At 39.2% G+C, this 21,345-nt stretch overlaps 1 protein-coding gene across 1 annotated transcript in view; it reads right to left on the bottom strand.

The window, feature by feature from the left end:
* bean1 (brain expressed, associated with NEDD4, 1) overlaps positions 1–10,080 on the bottom strand; it is a 64,953-nt gene extending 54,873 nt beyond the window's left edge. Inside the window, exons 1-2 of the mRNA XM_056248466.1 lie at positions 9,969–10,080; positions 8,969–9,097 (exon numbers count right to left, since the gene is read on the bottom strand). Coding sequence (XP_056104441.1) covers positions 8,969–8,993 — 25 coding nt within the window. The 5' untranslated portion in view covers positions 8,994–9,097; positions 9,969–10,080. The remainder of the gene's footprint in view (positions 1–8,968; positions 9,098–9,968) is intronic.
* Between the last annotated feature and the right edge of the window lie 11,265 nt (positions 10,081–21,345).

Below are 21,345 nucleotides of genomic sequence, written 5' to 3'. Positions count from 1 at the left end.
TACTACACAAGCATTCCTACGGCGGACGATGTTGCCGGTTTACACACCTGTGCTGCTTTCCAGTCTAAAATTGTCATGCCCTTCACTCGCTAAATTCCCTCCGTCTCGTTCACTCGAGATATGCGGTGACGTCACAATCGTGTTGCATTGTGGTATATGGAGCTGCCTGAAGTGTACATATGAAGTAGACTCACTCCCTCGGTCAAAATCGAGGGCGCGAGGGTCTGTCCATATAAACTCCCCTCGTCCACTTCACAAAGTGGAAAGCACTTCAAAATGGCAGCAGGCATTCCCCCGAGGGGAAGTGCTTAGGGAAGTTCGCAAGTGCGTGTCTAAAAGCTGACTGGAACGCAGCACTGGTCAGACATCTTGTGAGGCTCCGAGGCGATGGCTTGCTCTGCCCTATTCTTTGGCATGGGCGTGTGCTCTGGCGTTCGCTCCGTGCAGCTTGGCTGGCTGGGCTCTGTGCTTGGCTGCGTACCGGATGTGAGGGTTAATCCACCGTAGAACATACAAATTACAATAGTCTGTCTACAAATGCTGTACTGATTTAAAAGGCATCAGATTACTCACATTCATTGCCTATTTTAAGTATTTTATCCTCCTGCCTTTATGAGCTTCATGAGTTAGAAATGCCACTTTAAAGGGCATATGGCGGGTTAGAGGACCCAACGAGTCAATATATAGAAAAATAATGTAGGAACTAGATTTTCTTTAAAATATTCTTATAAATACGCTACATAAGCTTCTGGAGTCGTTTTTGTGAGAAAATTTTACTTCCGCGTCTGAAAATGGGTGTGGTGGGCGTGACGTAACGGGCGGGAGAGCGGTCGATTCAAACAACAGGAAAACAATGGATCGCAATGACATTTCGGACGCTGAGGAAATACTTACTCGTATGACGGACTACAGCCATACAATTATGAGCCTGCTATATGCTGCCAAGAGAGTAGGGACAGGCCAGGATTAATGTTAGACAGAACGGTCAGAGACACATTGAGTTGTGGTGTGAGGAGAACCAGTGGAGAACAGGACAGGTGTCTTGGTGAGAGACATGCTTATAGATACACGTTCGCTAACGATATACACTGTGCTCACAATGTTGTTGTACAGATTATTACCATCGTATATCAGGCCAGCAGACATTAGTATGTTTAGGGTAGATGTATACTATTAAATGTATAAAAACTATACTTGAGTATATTTCTATTGTAAGTTACTAAAAACATACTCAAGTACATTTTTAAAACATATTTTTCATCTGGGTTATAACATAAACAGAAAATTAAAGATTTGAATATTTAAACAACCTAGTAATTTTGTTTTTCAATTACAAGTTGCCTCTATTTAGGGCATGACTACCTATATCACACTATTTGATGCCATTGGTACAGTATACGACGATCAATATTCTTGCTTCGGCATCCCATGTTAAACTCCATCATATCGCCGGGATGATAATCCTCCGATCTGAAGTGAACGCTACACACGATCTGAAGTGAAAGCTACACACGACCGCGTTTCTCGAAGCCGATGCGGAAGAGAAATCCCGTCTCTTCACCTGCACAAACCGCACCAGGCACGAAAGATATACAGCACCGTCCTTTTTCTTGTTATGGAAACCTGTGGACTCGATGTCCTGACAGGCCGGAGTTTTTGCAACCTCCACAAACACAATAATTTACCATGACGATGATAGATTGAAATACAAAAACTACCGAAAACACACTGACTCACGGCCGCTCTCACTGAATGCCAGCCTACTCTGCACTGAGGCGAGGCTGAGGCTCCCTAGCGTGACGTAAAATGACGCGATGTTGAAAAAAAAGCCGTTTTTACGAGCAGTCCAAGAAACGCTCACTTTATCTACTAAATTAGTGCCCTTATGTCGTTTTAAAACATTTTAAATCCTGCATTACCTTTTCATATGGTATTTTCATACAAGGTTATATATTAATTTAGATTTTTTTTTTACCTGCAATATGCTCTTTAAATAGATTCTTTGTCACTTTTAAAAACACAAAAGCTCTTCCAATGAGAGGATGTTGCCAAAAAGAAAGCCCCCAAACAAGGGTAATGACTCATTGGGGTAAAAAAAAAAAAAAAGTGGTTCCTATTCTCACCTCGAAGACAGTTTCCTGTCATGGATGGGCAGTCATTTAAAGACACCATTCCCATGTCATTTAACCCAGATTAAAGGGCACAGTGGCGATAAACCTGGGTGCTTTGGATACCACATATCCCAAGCAAGTTAAGCTAAGGGGAGATTAACGCCAGAGATCCGCATTATCTAGACCTCTAGGGTTTTAGTGGGTCAGGGGATGCAATAGTAGGGCCCATTTCTGCAGGATTTTCCAGATTTGATCCCACTCTCGCCGTTATGGCTGGCAGGCAGAGCCCATGGGATAAGGCATTGGCCCTGTGGCTTAATCTAGTTTAAGTGGCACCCATGAACCACTTCTGTATGTCTCACTCAATCAAAATGAATCCACCCATCTCCCCTTTCAAACCCAAATATAGATCACCTAAAAAACATTGACAAAGATTATCACTTTGGGATAATACGGACTGCCAGGCACAGATGGAAAGCGCTGCAGGCTGGAATCATTGTGCTGCTGTTGAGTAAAGCTGAATGCTGGAACTGCAGCTGTTACCGAAATGCTGTATACTCATAGAGCAAAAATAAAAATGGGATATCTTATTTTATATTTGACCCCTTCACTATGGTCTGATAAACTATATAAATGACAATCTATAATTTAAAATTACATGAACAATTACAAACATGCACATTTAACTATGGCATGCACAATACAAGACCATCAGTATTAGACAATATTCACATATTTTTGGTATGAAATAATTAATACAATACTGAAAGTAAACAATATAATATATATATATATATATTTTTTTTTACATTTTCTTTTCTACTATATCTAATAAAGTTAATGCTTGATTGCAGTTTAATATAAAATTGGAGATTTTGTGAAATATTATAATACACTTTCTTTCTTCTGTGGAACACAAAATGTCAATTTTGTCAATATACACTACAGTTCAAAACTTATTGACCATCACATCAATTATTGATCATGAAAATAATTATTGGAAATGGGTCAATTTCTTATACTGGTGTGTTTCCAAATTCATAGTTCTATGCCAACTTTGTAAACTTCTTTATGAAAGAAGACGTGATTTAGTCCCAAAGCAGTAGAAGGACTTTACAGCAATAACAATCTAGGGATCCAGCAGCAATTGTGAAAAACTCATAAGCATTACTATCATGCAAACTCCGACTTCTTTCCTCTCACTCTCGTATATAGCTCATATGCATATAGATGCATAACTCTTGCAAGGTTGCTTCTTTCCAAGAGTGAAATTGTTAGTCATGCTCGCATAAGGATGCAATCTCACATCAATTTTTCAAAATTCAGGCAGAAAATGGTCTGATTTTGTCTGATGGTTGGAGTTGGTGGATATAGTTTGATAAAAATTCTTTGCACTAAAATATGAGCAGATCACATGAGCATTTAAAACAGAGCCAGACTCATTTTCCACGCCAAGTGCTATTTGTCTAATGTTTCACATTTTGTAGGAATAGCAGTCTCCACAGGGAAACGATAATATCTCAGTCAGAGCAAGATCATATGTTTAATAGCAACAGAATTCATAGTTTGTGATATGAAACTGTAAAATATACGGTTATAAGCACTTTGGCTATATCAGATGTCTCAAGAATCACAAGTGAGTTAACTTGATAAACTGTACATTATTATCAGTAGAAAGGAGACCTGCGATGGACTAAAGGTCCTTGCACACTGAGTCCGAAATTTTCGTATGTCTTTTTTCATATTCGTGATTCGGTGAAAAACGCAGAAAATCGAACCCGATCCGAATGTTTTTATGACGGACGAAAGTTTCGGAGGCAGTGTGCACACGTGATTGACAAAACATGAGGTTGTATTTATTTTTTAACGTGCGAAAATTTCGGACGCGAATTTTGGACTCAGTGTGCAAGGACCTTAATACTGTTTTAATGTGGACCACTGACATTGACAACTGTGCAAAACCACGGCCAACTCAAGGAAGTATGTCAGTGTGGGTACTCTTCCTCAGGAAAGGCTGCAATAAAGTTTATTTTGATAACCCAAAACTCAGAGCCGCCCATTGCTCATCTAATTGAAAGCGTTTATGTTAGCAGCAGCAGGAGAGACCTTCGTTCTCGCTCTAGAATTAAAATACAAATGCACTCTAAACAAACAAAACAAAGCCTTTCTACAACTGGGATTTGCATGAACTTAAAAGTAGCCATGAAAGTCACCAAGTTTAGGGCACCAAGTTTGCAGACAGAGCATTTAGCCAGCGTACCACGCCGTGCAAAGCCGTCTGACAGGAATAGAAGCAACCACACATGAATCTAAAGGACTGATGCAACGACAACGGCAAAAATTTTCACCACTTTGAATCTTGCTTTCTTCTTGTCTTCTTTGCCGCTTCTTTTAGCCTCCCTCTGGGATGACTGTAGGAGGGCGAGTGTTTATGAGTGGGCTGTAGTAGCAATAATGGTGGATGTTGTCTGTGCCAATGATGCAGGGAGAGGTATGATGGGTGTGCTATTCCACACACACAGCAGGGGCATCCCCAGTGGGCTAGAGCCAGCGTCAGCAACCTGGCTACAACACACAGATCTAAGCAGCTGAGACACTGCCTGACTGAAGGTCACATCAGGAACAGAGGAAATGGCAACACAGCAGGCAACCTGCTGATCAAAACTAACTCTAATTGGTGAGTAAGTAATATGAAATACAGTATGTACCAGGTAAAATAATATGTCATTCTACAAAAAAACGACATATCCATAAGATTTGATGATGATTTTTTTCAATGAATAACACCCTAAATTTGGTCTGTTGTTTATACAAAGCTTTTGTATTATTTCAGAATACTTGCATTATGATGCACAAGTTCTTTGGCCTACTTTTATGATACTTTTATAGTGCTTTTATAGTTACTTTTTGTCCTTTGGTCCTTGACAGCCAAAACAGTGTAGGTTTTTATCAGTATTTATTTCTTGTTATTTTCTTCCACTGTGGGGGCTGGGAGCTTGGAAAAAAGCTGGCTGCAGGGACCACAGAGCTACTGTGACATTTAAAGTGTTGGATAGATGAGCAATGTATCATGTATCAGAGTGAATTGAGGGGAGGGACTAGAGAGCACTACTCTATGTGAGTGCATTTTTAAGGAGTCCTGCGACCTGCAGGCTTCTGCATTGTACATGAAATTATAACATCTGGGGAAAGCAGCAAGACGCATCCGGTACATTTCAATATTTTAAGTGATCTAACTCTAAGGTACCACAGGTTGTCTTCATGTGCCACGCACCACTACCTCAGGAAAATATCATTCTGAAAGATTCTGACAATACTAATGATGAAAATTATTCATGTTAATGAATTCATGCAGGGGGTTCTATACATTACATTAGAAACTGATTATATTTCAATATAATATTTCAGTCTGTCTCATCCACTACATTACATTTGTCACAGAGCATCATTCCTTACCCATTTCTATACATAATTCCTAACAAACACAAGAAGATGCAACAATTTCCAAAAGACAAGCAATTTTTTAAATTAATGAGGTAAGGTTAAACAAAATACAACGTCGTGTTCTTTTGCTACGTGTTGAAAGCCTTGTGACATCATCAGTGTAAGTAGATACAATTTCCTGTGTCGGTAAACAGTTTAGCTAAAGGTCAGTCCGAATTAGTAGATGCCCTAAACGCGCTATGGCTAAAGGGACTGCCTGTCCCCTACGAAGGTGTTTAAAAGAGGATGGTGGCCACTTAGCGAACAAGATAATGGCCTGGTTTCACAGACAGGGCTTATATTAAGCCAGGATTAGGCCTCAGTTCAATTGGGACATATAATTAGCTTTTATAAACGTGCCTTAGAAAAACATTACTGGTGTGCATCTTGAGATAAAACAATGGCAGTGACAAATTTTAAGATATACCAGTGCAAGTTGCTTTCCGGTAAAACAGCTCAAACATGCATGTTAGTCTGGGACTAGGCTAATTCTGATTAAAAATTTGCAAGGAAATAAGTAACTGCAGTCCCTTGAGCATGCATTAACATTCAAGAACCATTTCTCTAATATTGAATCAACTAGCAAAACAAATTTTTTATTGGATTTGTTTGCCCAGGTTTGAGAATGATCCCCTATGGCTGACAACCTGCCTTTACGTAATTCAACGAGATGATGTATCGCTCTCAGTTTATATGTATGAAAACATTTAAATTCTCTTAGATGACATTTCTGGCACTCTGAGTAGTGGTTTACATGCTTTATATTTTCTTGCGCTGTAACTCTGAGCTCTTTCAAGCTGCCAGACAAACTGAGGAGAAAAGTGCTCTCTTTAAAACAACCCTGCTTAATCAATTCAGTGTCAAGATAGCCCAGTTGAATCACAACTTGGAGCCACGTTGCCATGGTTTCTGTCTCGACCTCCAGCTAGCTGCCTACAGTTTGGTTTGTTTGTTTATTCCTCAGGATAAAACTGGTATCAACATTACAAGTGTGTGAAGTATGGGATGTCAATTTACATAAATTCCCATAATCAATTGTTGTTTAAATTAACGATCAATTAATCGTTATCCTTAACTTCTTAAATCCGAAGCCAGGGACGCTACTAAGTTAGGTATCGTTTTAAAGTTTAGAAGATTGGCATTAGTGAATATAGGGAATATGACCTTAACAAGTGCTTTTAAATGTTCTAATTTTTGAAAGTTCAATCAATAGAAAATGGATCTTGGGTATGGTGGGTGGATATAGAGGGTAGGGATGATTTGTAGAGACCAAACGGACACTGTTTTACAGCTGGAGAGCGCTCAGATTGGTTTGATCGCTCAGATTGACAAGTCTTGATTTACCATGCGCCATAGAATAGGAGCGCACAGCTGAAACAGCGCTGGAAAATCATCACTTCTCAACCAGGGTATTATTACTTGTTTATTCTATTTACATTCATTGTGGCGTTTACACAAGCAAGTAGTTCTCATGTTCAGTAGAATCGATTGTTTGGTGGTTTTTTTGGACCCTTGTTTATGCAAGAATTGAGAAATTAGAACATTCCGGGCAGTCTGGTTGAGGAACGACCACTCCCCGAGAAGACAAAGGACCTTTCTCGAAATTAACATTCGACTCTCTCTTGAGAAACTAGCATCCCCGAGTCAATCACCTCCCCCATGTTGTCTCTCTCTCACACTGAGATCACCAGATATTCACCCAAAAATCTATATGGTTTAATGTGAATAATTATCATACAGTATTATTCATGTTTGGTATCATTTGAAATGTCTCTGTGCGACTGGTACAAATGTCTCATTCCCAAAGAAGTAAACCAAAAGGTGTAAAGTTTCTGAATGCAAATTCCCATTGTTAGCAAATGTTTCCATGTAAAAAGAAGTTTCTGTCTATATAAAGAAATGCAACAAGAGACTTGTAACTCAAATTAGCCCATGATGTGGAGTGTATGCAAGCATCATGTATTTTATAATGTCAGGTTCACATCTTCTTTCTTTATTCCAGAGCAATTGATGTTTTGTATTTATTATCTTTGAACTGATTATGAAATTGGCATGATACATTTACCTTACATAATAAATTGTTACATTTGATTTTATTCCGACTGACTCTGAAACTAATGACAACTAATATTTGGCGGTAATTAAAGTGTACGTGGTCCGCAAAGACAAGAAGTGAATTTCCGTTTAGAACAGCAAAAATGCTGCTTGACCAATCTTAATTTGGGTTTGTCTTACCTCTGTTTTAATTTAATGTTACTTTAGATAAGTGTATGTGGGAAACCACGGCATGGCCAATCCAAAGCTATTATAAGAGGAGTAATGTTGGTCAACTTATATCTGTAATAGTGGCCATTCCTCTGCCTGAAGTAAACGTTACTTTAATTTCAAGTGTATGCAATCACGGGGGCTATACCAAAGTATCTTTGATTGTGTAAGCATGCATGCGACCAATCTCAGGTATATAGCCAGTTACCTCTGTTTGGTGACCAAAACTGGCGAGCTTGTGATCGTGAGACCCGCGCTAAGCAGAAGGCGTGAGGATCTCAGAGCGACATAGCTTCCTAATATGAGCGGGTAAAATATAAGTAAAGAGTTAAAAGGAATAATCAAACATTCGCTCACATTTAATGATGCTCAATATCATTAAAACCTTTTTCATTTATGGAGTCAGATGAAATAACGAGGTAATACATATGAGAAAATGTATTTCATTTAATCTTGTTGTGTTGCGTGAAAGGAAAGACAGTGACGCGCAGAGACCTTCCCCCGTTCTATCGGATACCGCCATTGGACAGATTTAGACGGGCTTACAGTTAATTATGTTTCTAAATAAACTACTAGCCAAACTAATCAATTGCATGGCTTGAAGACATTAGGTGTGTTGGGCTTGCTGTGCAGACCGATCAGTGTATGACATAAAGGTATCGCAAAGAGCGATTAGAGAGCAGATGGTTCCGTATGCTTTCTAATTGCTCTCGCAGTACTTTGATGTCATACACAACTATCAAGTCCAACACACCTATTAATACATTTATAATACGTAACTAAGGTCGCGTTCTTCATTTATTCTCGTGTGTCTGCTGCACGTGTTTTGCACATGAGCCTCACGCTTCTCAAAACTACCTCTCTTATTTGACCAAATTAATTATTATTGACAATTTATCTATCATTGTTTAATTGTTAGCATCCCTAGTGTGAAGCCTCTGTTCTATAAATGTGTGTAAAATTGTGGTCTGTAATATGTGTTTGTAACCAGCAGTAGGTGAGATACAAATCATGGACTGGAAGAGACAGTAAAGGATGGTAGAAAAATATCCACACTCTTTGAATACATTTTATATTTACAGATATTGAAAACTGGATGTTTTACTTACCTGAACAAATCAGTTTCATCAACATGTACTCCCTGCCACAGTCTTTCTTATAGTAACATCCTAATCGATTGGCCAAACAAGTTCCAATTTTGATCTTCTCCTTTTTGCAAAGAAGGATGATGGTCTCATCTGCAGGAACAAGAGAGAGATTAAAGGGAGAGAAAGAGGGATAGAAAGAATGTAATAAGTATGAAAGCGACGATCAGCCAGATGTTTAAACGCCCTGTGGCTACATCCCACCTGGGACCACCCACCCTATTTCAATCATATGACCACAGACCCTATATATTATTTATGACAAAGGGCATCTTCATTCAAATAAAGCCAAAACACAAGTCAGTTAAGAGGGCATTTTTCCAGACAGATACACCAACTAACCATCTCTTAAACACTTTAGCTCGTATACAATACAAAAACAAGCACAATTTCAAATTTGCAGTATTTACGTGGGGTGATTATAAGACTTATTCTTGTATTTTCAAGTCCAGTTGCACAAAAAAAGAGATGATTAGAAAATACTGTATGCATTGAGTTGTAAACAGTTTGATTGATTTTGAAATGGTTCATTCAAGTGCAAAGAACAATATCTACAACTTGATGACTTCATGAATACTCTGGGTTATTTAGTTTATCTTACCATTGATTTGTGATGATTTGCAATGTTATTAACAATTTGCACTTGATCACACTCAATACTTCTCAAAAACAACAGTGCCATAACTTTAATGAAAATTGAATTTAAACAGATAATAAAAATTATGTAAAACATAACTTTATTGTTCTGGATGATTCCCTGGGCAATAACAAACAGAAAACCACTTCAAAGTATAGATTTTTCCATTGGACTGCAGCCAAATTGTGTATATCTTTAAAATGGAACAACAGCTGATAATCGAATGGCATAGGTTACATAAAGTGTACACTAACCTCCAGATAACCTAAAGCAACTATGCCTAATTATACAGGATACATTTGAGAAAGCATGCATAAAAGTACTCACATGCTTTGGTGTAATTCTTGCCAGTCTTGATTATATCAGAAGTAGTGAAAACAAGAGGACAGTGCAAGAGGAAAACTGGAAATTAAAAGGGGCAGAGAGACAGAGAGAGTGAAAATGAAAGGGATGACATTTTAATTTCATTATCATAGACTATTATTTTATTTTAATTCAGCATCCCTGCTTGCAGAGTTGCCTCTGACAGCATTATCTCATGGGATCTTGGGATCTCAGATGTGTGTGCAGGTGCAATCATTCAGAACCAAGGGAGACCAACTGACTAGAGCAACAAGCTACCATGGAGCATGGCTAATAATTCAACAAACTAAGAGTGGTACATAGTGACCTTTATGTCGTAACATTATTAGGTTACGAAAATAGCCAATTTTGAAGGGGATAGATAGATAGATAGATAGATAGATAGATAGATAGATAGATAGATAGATAGATAGATAGATAGATAGATAGATAGATAGATAGATAGATAGATGTTACAACATAAAGCCATTTTTATGTTACCAGCCAAAATATTTTTACACTTTACATTTCAGCGAAAGGAGACCACAGTCTCTCAGAGTACAGCGGAAACTGTCGTGTCAGTATGACTTTAAGATAAGGAACAGGTGAAGTAACCTACTTACCCGCTCGTAAAGAAGAAAATAGACCCATGCAAGTTAAACGTCAGTGGTTCTCGGATTGCTCTGCAAAGCCCATATGGACTCAAGAGTTGCAGCTGAATGTTACTCTGCTACCCTCCTCAGACGTGTTTCAGCCTACCTACCACATCCCTGCAAATTCAGCTCCTCTACATGTCTAAATATCTCTCGCGGTCGATTGTCTCGTTCACTGCATGCATGTGCCGCACATCAAATCATCTGGCAGAGCTGCGCAAACGCCGCTTTAATCCGAATCCAAATTCCAAAACGATTTCTTACTTGATCACGGCGCTTTCATTACAGAGACTGTTAAAATAACGGTTAACAATTGCTGTATGAGTATCCTCGCCTGCTCGCCACCTCATGGCTGAGTCTCCTGGCACTTCATAAGGCTTTTTGAATAAAGAAATGAGGGCAGGTGATGCTGTGCCATTACAGAGAGAGAGAGAGGGGGAGAGAGCACTGCACTCGCGATAGACGAATACTTGGAGAGTAAATAATACGTCAATAGAATAGATATAAAAGAGAAAATCATAATCTTGCTTGCTTTTCTCTTCTCTCTGCTCACTTTCCTGTTGAGCTTCTTGAAACAACAAATTACTTAAACACGGTAGGCCTAGGCTACATTTGTTATTATTGTAGGCTAAAGAGTGCAGATTTGTGTGCTGTATTGTTTAGGGATAATCACAGAAAGCAACATACTGTACACTCAAAAAATTATTTGACTGAACTTACTGTACATTTTTTAGCTCTATTCACTAATTTGTTTTCACTATACACACAACTGGGAGAAAGCACAAATAAGGACAACAACAGCAGTGTCACTGACATTTCCATATAGAAAAATTGATAGACTAGATCACCAACATAACCATCTACACCCTCTTTCGCCTCTCTTGCTCAAACGCAAACACAAAAAAATGCTTAATTTCAAATATATATATATATATATATATATATATATATATATATATATATATATATATATATATATATATATGTGTGTTAATGTATAGTTTTAAAAGCAACAAAAAATATATAGTGAATTTGTAAACATGGCCACAAATTTGGTCAACCTCACTTTTACTGTAGCTAGAAAAAAGCTGACACACTTTGACACACTTCTCCAAATGAATGTGGTTGCTCTTAAAACAATTAACACAGCAAACTAAACACACTCTGTTGGTGAAACAGTTTAATATTCACTGCATAATGAAGCACTGCATTTAATGCATTTATCAAAAATCAAAACTACAAGCATGTTCTCTGTTGATTTGATAAATTCAGCTCAAATACATGAATGAAAATACAAGTTTTGCATGTTCTTTAATCATATTCTTCAAAGTTTAGTTGTATAACAATGAGTTTTCATTTGACCATAGAATTTTATCAACATCACAGCATATATTTTCGCAGTGAATGCTGAATCTATCCTTGACATTATAGTGCCTCAACTTCTCCACAGGCCTCTTGCATGGCTTGAAGACGACTGGTTGTAATGGTTGCAACTTGCATTCATATACTCATGTCCAAGAGAAGAAGAACTCCTCAACTGGATTCCAACTCTGGATTTAGGAAAGGAGAATATGGTGGAAGGAACACCATCCTGAAAAGTGGGGGATGCTCAAACTACTCTTGCACCAGAGCTGGTGGGTTTGGATACTGTCTCAACTACAAAAGTTTGCTCCATTTGCTCTTGATCAACCTGTGGAAAGTGGATTTCATTGAGGGAGTTTAAAAAATGTAGGAGCCTTTCTAATGTTGTATGTCCCGGGACATTGACTGTGGCACGATGGCCGATCACATCCTCTTCCTACATCCTTAGCTCTTCTTGCTTCGTCTCCTCTTCCTATACCCTCTATTCCTCTCCCCTCAGCTCTTTCTCTTCTGTTCCTCTCCCTCTCATTAATTCCCTTCCACAACCCTCTCCACCACCTCTCACTGTTACTTCTTCTTTTTCCCCTTCTCATTATTCTTCTGTTTTATTGTTTTTCTTAACCCCATTTTTTAGTTGTTGTAATTGAGATAGCTGTGTAAACAATTAGGAAATTCGCATTTCGTATGTTGTGTCTATTACTAACTCGGCAGATTTCTGGGGCTAATTGAATGTGCAATTGAGAATTTAACAAATAATAGATTTTTGTTTGTTGTGTTTGTAAAAATGGTACACAAATGATTGTGATTTTTGTAAACCCAATAAAAAGAGCTGCAACTGTTTTTTTAGGACATTAACAGAGTGTTCAGATCACTGTGTTAACGTTTTTGAGAGAAATTACCTGAGTTGGGAGAAATGTGTCAAATCAATTAAGAAAAACTGTAATTCCAGTAAATTTTGAAATAAAATCAAAGTGGTGTCAAAGCTCATTGCACTTTTTGACAACTTTGAATGGCTCTATACTGATGAACAAAAGCAAGTTGAAATTCAGAAAACAATTCTATACATAAAAAAGCACATACTCTATGACAGACAATGTTAAATGGATGGTATAACATGATGACACTGTTTTTTTACACTAAACTGACTTAATTTACTCTTCACTGTTCTTAATGCCAGAAATAATAACATAAACATAAATATTTATATTAAATTTATACTTGTATACTTATATTAAAATTGGTACTTGACATGTCGGTTTATGACTGTGAAAGAGCTTCAGAACAAGAACTTGTCCTTGATTATGACATGTGTAGAGAGACTATCAGAGGAGGGTGCTTATGAAAGTGCCATGTATATTGGCATTTAAATAAGTCTTGGGATTTTAGTTCCCTGAGGAAAGAGTTTAAAAGTAGATAAAACAGTCACAAAGGCATAGAATAGTGGGCAAGAGGAACAACAGCATACATGTGTGTTACAAGAGAGGCTCTCTCTCCGCTTCCTCCGGATCACCAGAGGGAGCTCTCACCAGAATATTGACTGGACTACAATCCCCACAGGCCCTCATATATGGGACTGATTACACACACACCTGCAGTTCATCATACAGACACTATTTCAACACTCCACACAAACACCACCCTGCGAAGTCTTGATTTGCCGTGGTGATCATTTCTGAGTGTTTCTACTGTGGACTATTATTCTGTTTGATCTTGGACTGTTTCTCGTTGTTTGATTCTTTGCCGCCTGCCCCGACCTTTGATTGTCTATTGGATTGTGATGGTCAGCTACATGCCCAGACCTCTTGCATGTCCTTTTGTACTGTGAATGTTTGCTGTCTGGCTCAACCTAGCCTGTACCTGTTTTCGACTCTGATCTATTAAAGCTGCAGATGGATTCTCAATCCAATGACTCCTCATTACAGAAGACTTCGCCTCTCAGCGATCCAGCAGCTATCACGCAATTATCATCCAAACTGTCAGCTCAAGCCCACCAACTCACAATGCATCAGCACCAGCTAACTTGTCTAACCTCCCTGACTGAAGAACTCGTTCAAGCACTACAAGCCCTCCTTCCACCAGCGTGAACCCCCGTCTAGCATTCCCCAAAAAGTTTGACGGAGACCCAACGAAATGCAAAGGCTTCCTGTTACAATGCTCTCTGTTTGTAAACCAACAACCTACCTTGTACCCTACGGATTCGAGCAGGATATCTTTTGTCTGCTCATTGCTAACCGGAAGGGCTTTAGACTGGGCCACCGCAGTATGGAGAGATGACGGAACTGCTTTCCCTTCCTTCAATGTATTTCTTCAGCGCTTCAGAGAAGTATTTGAACATCCGGATGGAGGTAAGAGTTCTGGTGATCAGTTGCTCGCCCTATGCCAGGGGAGGAGAACGGCGGCAGAATATGCCTTGTTATTTCGCACTCTCGCGGCACAAACCAACTGGGGAGAAGATCCGTTAAAACTGCTGTTGAGAAAGGGATTAAATCTGGAACTCCAAGCTGAACTAGCGTGCCGCGATGAGGGACGATTGTTTAAGTTCAGTGAAGTTCATTGAACTAACAATCCAAATTGACAATTTAATTCGCTCACGTCGTCCTGCTCGCACCCTGTTCGCCAATACACAAGCACCCCCTCCAGAACAGATGCAGCTTGGTTACACTCATTTAACCCCCGAGGAGCGGGAACGACGAATTCAACATCATCTGTACGTGTACTGTGGCCAAGCCGGACATCTGAAGACGGCATGCCCCATTCGCCCCAATTCATCTAGCTCCAAAGCGGTGAGTGCAAGTGCGCAGCTAAATTATTCCTCTTCATGTGTTAAAACTCCAGTGAAAATAACGGTTCAAGATAGAACTATTTCCACGTCTGCTTTGTTAGACTCAGGTGCTGCTGCATGGCAACTTTGTCACATGAATTTGCCCAACAACATAAACTCACTTTAACATTATGTTATTCTTGTCTGGCAGTGGAGCCGCTAGATGGCCGTCCCATTAGAGAGGGAAAAGTCACATACATCACTTAGGAGGTCCGTATGCAGGTTGGAGTTTTACACAGGGAGGCCATTAGACTTTCTATAATTCATTCCCCTCACAATCCCATTATACTTGGTCTGCCATGGCTGCGTCAACACAATCCTCATATTTCCTGGAAGGAGTAACAAATCATCCAGTGGGATCCTGCCTGGCATGTACATTGTCTAATCCGCATTAATCCCTTGGCAATGCACGTAATAACCGTTAACGAACAAACTCCTGTAATTCAGGACTTGCCCACTGAATACTCAGATTTAATTGAAGCATTCAGTAAAACTAAAGCATCACAACTGCCACCTCATCGTTCCAGTGACTGTGCAATTGATCTGTTTCCCAGCACAACTCCCCTTAGGGGAAGAATATTCCCATTATCACAACCCGAATCAGAATCCATGAAATCTTACATCAAGGAAGAACTGGCTAAAGGCTTCATCAGACCCTCTACATTCCCAGCATCAGCTGGGTTCTTCTTCAAGAAAAAAGATGGCGGTTTGAGACTATAAGAGATGGCCCCAGTGGTCAGAGAGAATAATTTTAAAGAAGCTGGAAAGAGGTTCAGTGGATCCCCAAAAGGTGGTTTATTACGATGAAAAAAGAAAAAAAAAAATTACATGGTCAAATACTGAAATACACACAACCTGAACAAAACAAAACTGCAACATTGTGCAAAAGAACGGCTGCACCAAATAATTTGGTCCAATTTGCAACAGGGTCTCACCTTTGGCCTTAAACAAACCAAGACTGACTTGATAAGCTCTATAGCCCCCTATTTATATGGGCTAACTCCACCCTCGGCCTGTACCAAGTGAACAAGCAGGGACCAAACATACAATACATTATACACAAACATAAAAATAATGAAACACTAAACATACTCACAAATAACACTGTGTAAACCCATGGGTACTTAAACACACAAAAAAAAAAAAAAAAAAAAAAAAAAAAGGAAATGAAAAGGAAAGAAAAAAGGAAAATTACAAATGGTTCAGTCCAATTAGGGGTATGCTAATGCTACAAAAACCTGTTTGAATCAGACAGACTGTTTGATGGTGCAGCATGAGACTAGAGGGCCAACAGCCAAAACAAAGTTTGGGGGGGAATTCTTACAAGAAATAAAAGGTAATTCTGACTACAATTAACTGGGTTGTGAAGTTTTGGGCTCTGTTAAAGGAGAGGCTCTATCTCCGCTTCCTCCGGATCACCAGAGGGAGCTCTCACCAGAATATTGACTGTTACAATTCGGACTACAATCCCCATAGGCCCTCATACTTGGGACTGATTACACACACACCTGCAGTTCATCACACAGACATTATTTCAACACTCCACACAAACACCACCTTTGCAAAGTCTTGATTTGCTGTGGTGATCATTTCTGAGTGTTTCTACTGTGGACTATTATTCTGTGTTTGATCTTGGACTGTTTCTCGTTGTTTGATTATTTGCCGCCTGCCCCGACCTTTGATTGTCTATTGGATTGTGATGGTCAGCTACATGCCCAGACCTCTTGCATGTTTTTGTACTGTGAATGTTTGCTGCCTGCCTCAACCTAGCCTGTACCTGTTTTCGACTCTGATCTATTAAAGCTACAGATGGATTCTCAATCCGATGACTCCTCATTACAGTGTGATGCAAAGTAGCTGTTTATCTGTCATTGTCTTTTATAACTTTACTTTGGTTTACGTGCAACTCAGGAAAGCCCCATTCACTTTACTTGTCTTTCTGCAGCTGTTAAATCTCAGTGGAGGTAAAGTACAGCAGGTCAGCATTTTCTAAGTGCAAGTGTGAATCACTTTCTTACACTAGTACAAGATCACACCTCTGGGATTTAAGAATGCAACAGCTCAGCAGATATAAATGGGAACAGAATGTGCATAAGCCATTAGATGAATTGCCATTGCTTGTTTCAAATCTCAACAGCCCCTTTTTTTTGGCATGAGCTGTGCTGCGCCATACATCATTCGCTTTGCATAATTTACTGAAAAAGACGTATTATTATTATCATACTTAGTCCTGTCTTTGTATTTCAGAGCTGTATATGTGTTTGAGTCACCCTGGACTGACACACACACCCCACCTAAATATGTTCTGTACACACAGATGGATATTTATGCAAATGACAACCATAGTCTACAACCGAATTCACTCTTGAAAACTGCAGAAAATTTAAAATCATGATGTTATGGTTATCCCCATATCAGCAATTTCCAGAATGGCTCCTGCTTTCAGTCCTGGATTTCAAACCCACAGAACCGCACATTTTGTACGTCTGTCATATATATATATATATATATATATATACTCATTTCAGTTCATGGAGTTCTCTCAGAACAAGCTGATGATCCTAATTAGGTGTGTTAAAGTCGGCATGAAATGTACGTTGTGATAAGCTGAAATATGAAAATCTGAAATCACAAACTTCCCCACAATATAGATGAAGTATGTCTGAATTCACTGTACTCATAAAAGATTAGGCAAAAAGTGTACCTGGATGACTTATTACTTCCGGAGAGATCCAGAAGTGCGCATACGATGGACAATGACAACGACAGCATGGCGTAGTCATGTAGTACATCCAGATTACATTCATACTTCACACATTCATACTATATATAACATTTTTGCGGTCACAAATTTATTACTTGTTAAAAATAAGTACCTGTCACAGTGAGGTTCTGTGACTAGAGACTCTTATTTTGGAGAAGACTCTTGTTATGACGCTGGACTGAGAAAATGCATACATACAGACACTTTTCACACTAACATCCTAACACACTATTGCTGCGTCCCAATTCGCCTACTTATACTACGCCCTAAAAGTATGTACTCTTTTTGTGAAGAAAAAGTACATACTTTTGAGTGTGTAGCAAAAGAGTAGGCAAGCTTTGGGACATACTACTTCGTCATCTTTAACGGACAGATCTGTCGCGTGCACTGCCCTGTCAATCATCTCGTCACAGTTAAAATCCTCCATTCAATCTAATATAACTTCGTACCATTTCGGAGAGAAATGTTGTCGCACGTTCATCTGCCAGTCGTGGGTCTTTCATGCCAAGACTCTCCTCATGTGTTTGGAATTTGAATATAATAAAACATTTCAAAGTTAATGGCTAAACGTATCTTTGCAAAAGATCACAATGCTGCTGCAGATGCAATATAATGTGGACAACATTGAATAAATACATTTTCGTCAGGTTAGATACTGATAATTAATCACTCAAACCCCTTTATCTAAACCTCTCTACATTACCGCCGGACTCGCGCATTCTCCATGTCTGTAGTTTTTAAACACTTTTTACTCGTGTTTGTAGTTCTAACCGAATCCTCGTCCAACGCGCGATGGGTTGTGGGCAATATCAGCCGTTAGAGTGCGCATCGATCTGCACTTCGGATTCTGACCGGATATAGTAGACCATCCGGGTCTCTTTGGAACACTCATTTTAACATACTACGATTTGGGACGTACTAATTCTATTTTCGAATACTATTTAGGACGGATAGTATGCGAATTGGGACGCAGCATATCTGTTTTGCGCATGTTTTAACATCAGTTAAGGCAGACATAGGTGTGTCACTTATTGTGGATTGTTTCCTGTTGTACCTGTCTTCACCATGCCCTTTTTCCATTTACTGAGTTATTAATTTCTCTTTGTTGATTTATGTATTGTAAAGAACTCAAACAAGACCGGTAACCATGTTATAAGTTTATTGATTTCAATTAACCACTTACATAATAATAAATTGTCATACTTACGTACAGGAACATTTTACTTTACCAAACAGACGAAACCCGGTCACAGTAACTGCCACCATTTTGAATGCCTCTTTCCCGCCAATAGGCACGGTTAATTGCTGTCATGTGTGAGGGGGAGATTGGAGTTCTGTTTGATTCTTTGTTAAACGTTGTTCAACATTAATAATTAATTGAGTTGTTTTGTTTTCAATGTTTATATATTTTTATATTATTCTAACTGTTTATTGGTTTGTTACTGTTAAATATATATATATATATATATATATATATATATATTTTTTTTTTTTTGTCTCTTAAATTTCTTTATTTCCTTTAATTACTGAATGGTTTAGTCCAAGTGGGAGGGGCTTATCATTTTTAAGAGGGCCTCTCAGTGTTGTAAGGAAGCTCGTATATTTGTTGCTCTATTTTGGGTCAATTTATTGACATAGCCAAAAGTTTGGGAACGGATAACTTTGAACAGTTTATTTTATTTTTTGTTTTGGGATTTTTGTTTTTGGGAGATTTCCACTGTAAATATGCACTCTATTGGAATAAACACTGGACTTTTTTGACTTAATCTTCACGTTACTTCATTTTTTACACCTCCATCGGCCGGTACATTCAGAGCAGTGGTACTGCTACTGATTGAACATCTTTGGGGCCTCTTGATGTCAGTTGGCACACCCCTGTCTCTGTTACCTAATCAGCAAATTTGGATGCAGCCATAGTCTTTTCAGGGACAGGGTCTAGTGTTTCTGTATGAGGTTATATAACATTCTTTTATCAGGAAAATCATCTTTAGTGTAGCCAAATTTTCATTAGTGTAAGAAGAGGTATGTTCCTTAAAATACACTCAGAGTGAAAGTGCAAGAGAGAGAAGACATACAACACGAGAAGGTTAAAACATTTCCTTGGATTTGATGACCTTTATTAACCTCACTTTCACTCCTCAATTCTTTCACTCTTGAAGCCATTAAACTGAATTTATTTATTTTCCCAATCCAAATGGTAGAGACAAGGGGTAGATGAAACAGTCGCACTTAAAGATTTTACTGACCTCAAATTAGTGTAACTGGGTGTTGTCATGATAAGTGTGTTTTACTTACGTTTTCAATGTGCTCTTGGAGAGTTGGGATGTCATTGCACATGCACAGTCCTTTCAGTTTCAGTTTTAAATCTCTCGATCGGATTAGAAAAGGAATAAACCACCCCTTTCAATCGGATTGAAACTTCATTTGGATCGAGCTCAATCGGATTGATTAAGGTGTTTACATGATGGCTTTTCAGTCTGATTGAGCCATCATTCCGATTACTAACAGATTATTTGGTTGCATGTAAATGTAGCCATTGATGTTCACACCCAGCCTTCTCTCCTGCCTGCTCCACCGAAGCCAGCCATTCCTTCAGCCCCGCATCCGCTGGGTTCCTTTAGCCATTTGGCTTTTCTATTGGCTCCGCCATGGAATACGGATCCACCTTGGGGCTTCCAGTCTCCACCTCAAGATTCCTTGTCTCCACCTCGTTCCTCCGAGCCCATAGCTCCACCTCAGCCCGTCAACCAGTAGGCTCCACCCTGACTCCTTGCCCACCGGCTCCACCTTTGTCAGTCGTTGCTGAACTGTCGCCATGGACTTCTGGACCTTCGGCTGCACCTCATTCCTCCACCCCTACGGCTCACTCGGCCTCCTCCTTCCCTCCGTTTCCACCACTGTCCTCACTCACACCGTTGTCGCCTCAGGCCCTGTTTACACTATTAAGTTTTTGTTTTAAAACGGTGATTTAAAGCTCCAGTCCGTAACTTTTTTGGGTTAAAAATTATCCAAAATACATTTTTGAGCAAGTACATAACCAGCCAGTGTTCAAAACTATCTGCTTGCCGTAGCTCGATTCAAAACGGTAAGCTTGTAATAATGGTTTTAATTCCAGTGGTACTAGTGGATTTCCGTGGGAAATTTTAGCATGTCTTTGCATCATTACGTCACATCTGTACACATAAAGAAGGAGTCTCGGCTAGTAGGCTATATTGCGAGTGATGATGTTGGAGGTGGAGATTTATAGCCTTTTCTCACAGCACTTGATATAATTAAACTTATTAATTTGATGGCTGATCCAGAAAGGTTCAAATGACAATCACCAGTGAAAACTGGAGATTCACCCGTTGTAAAATGCAAAAGAGTTTGGAAAAAGAGACTGCAACCAGGCCCATGCAAAAACAAGGATACATATCTGAAGGGCTTTAAATGTAGTCACGCAATGCTGATGTTGTTAACATGAACAATTTGAGCCAGAGTCACTGTCAAACCCTCTTGAGGTGTCGTGGGCTAGTCGACGAAACACTGAGGACGGAAGGTGCCCACTTGAAGACCCTAGAGATGTCCCCTACTTGGTTCAATCCAGACGGTTGTCGTGCTGGTCCACTAGGGAGACCACACTGTAGTTGCAGCCGTCGTTTGTGCTGACGCGCCAAGTACACTGCAGTCGTTAAAAATTTTTTAGGTGAAAATTCTTATGTTGGTCATACTTCCAAAAAGTAGAATCTGTGATTCTGAATAACAGTATCCACACCGGTGCGG

Source organism: Rhinichthys klamathensis, unplaced genomic scaffold (genome assembly GCF_029890125.1).
Source record: "Rhinichthys klamathensis goyatoka isolate OS25496 unplaced genomic scaffold, OSU_Roscu_1.1 h1tg000055l_1, whole genome shotgun sequence".
NCBI lineage: Eukaryota > Metazoa > Chordata > Actinopteri > Cypriniformes > Leuciscidae > Rhinichthys > Rhinichthys klamathensis.
Note: the sequence above shows the minus strand (reverse complement) of the source record. Positions and strands in the feature narration are given on the sequence as shown.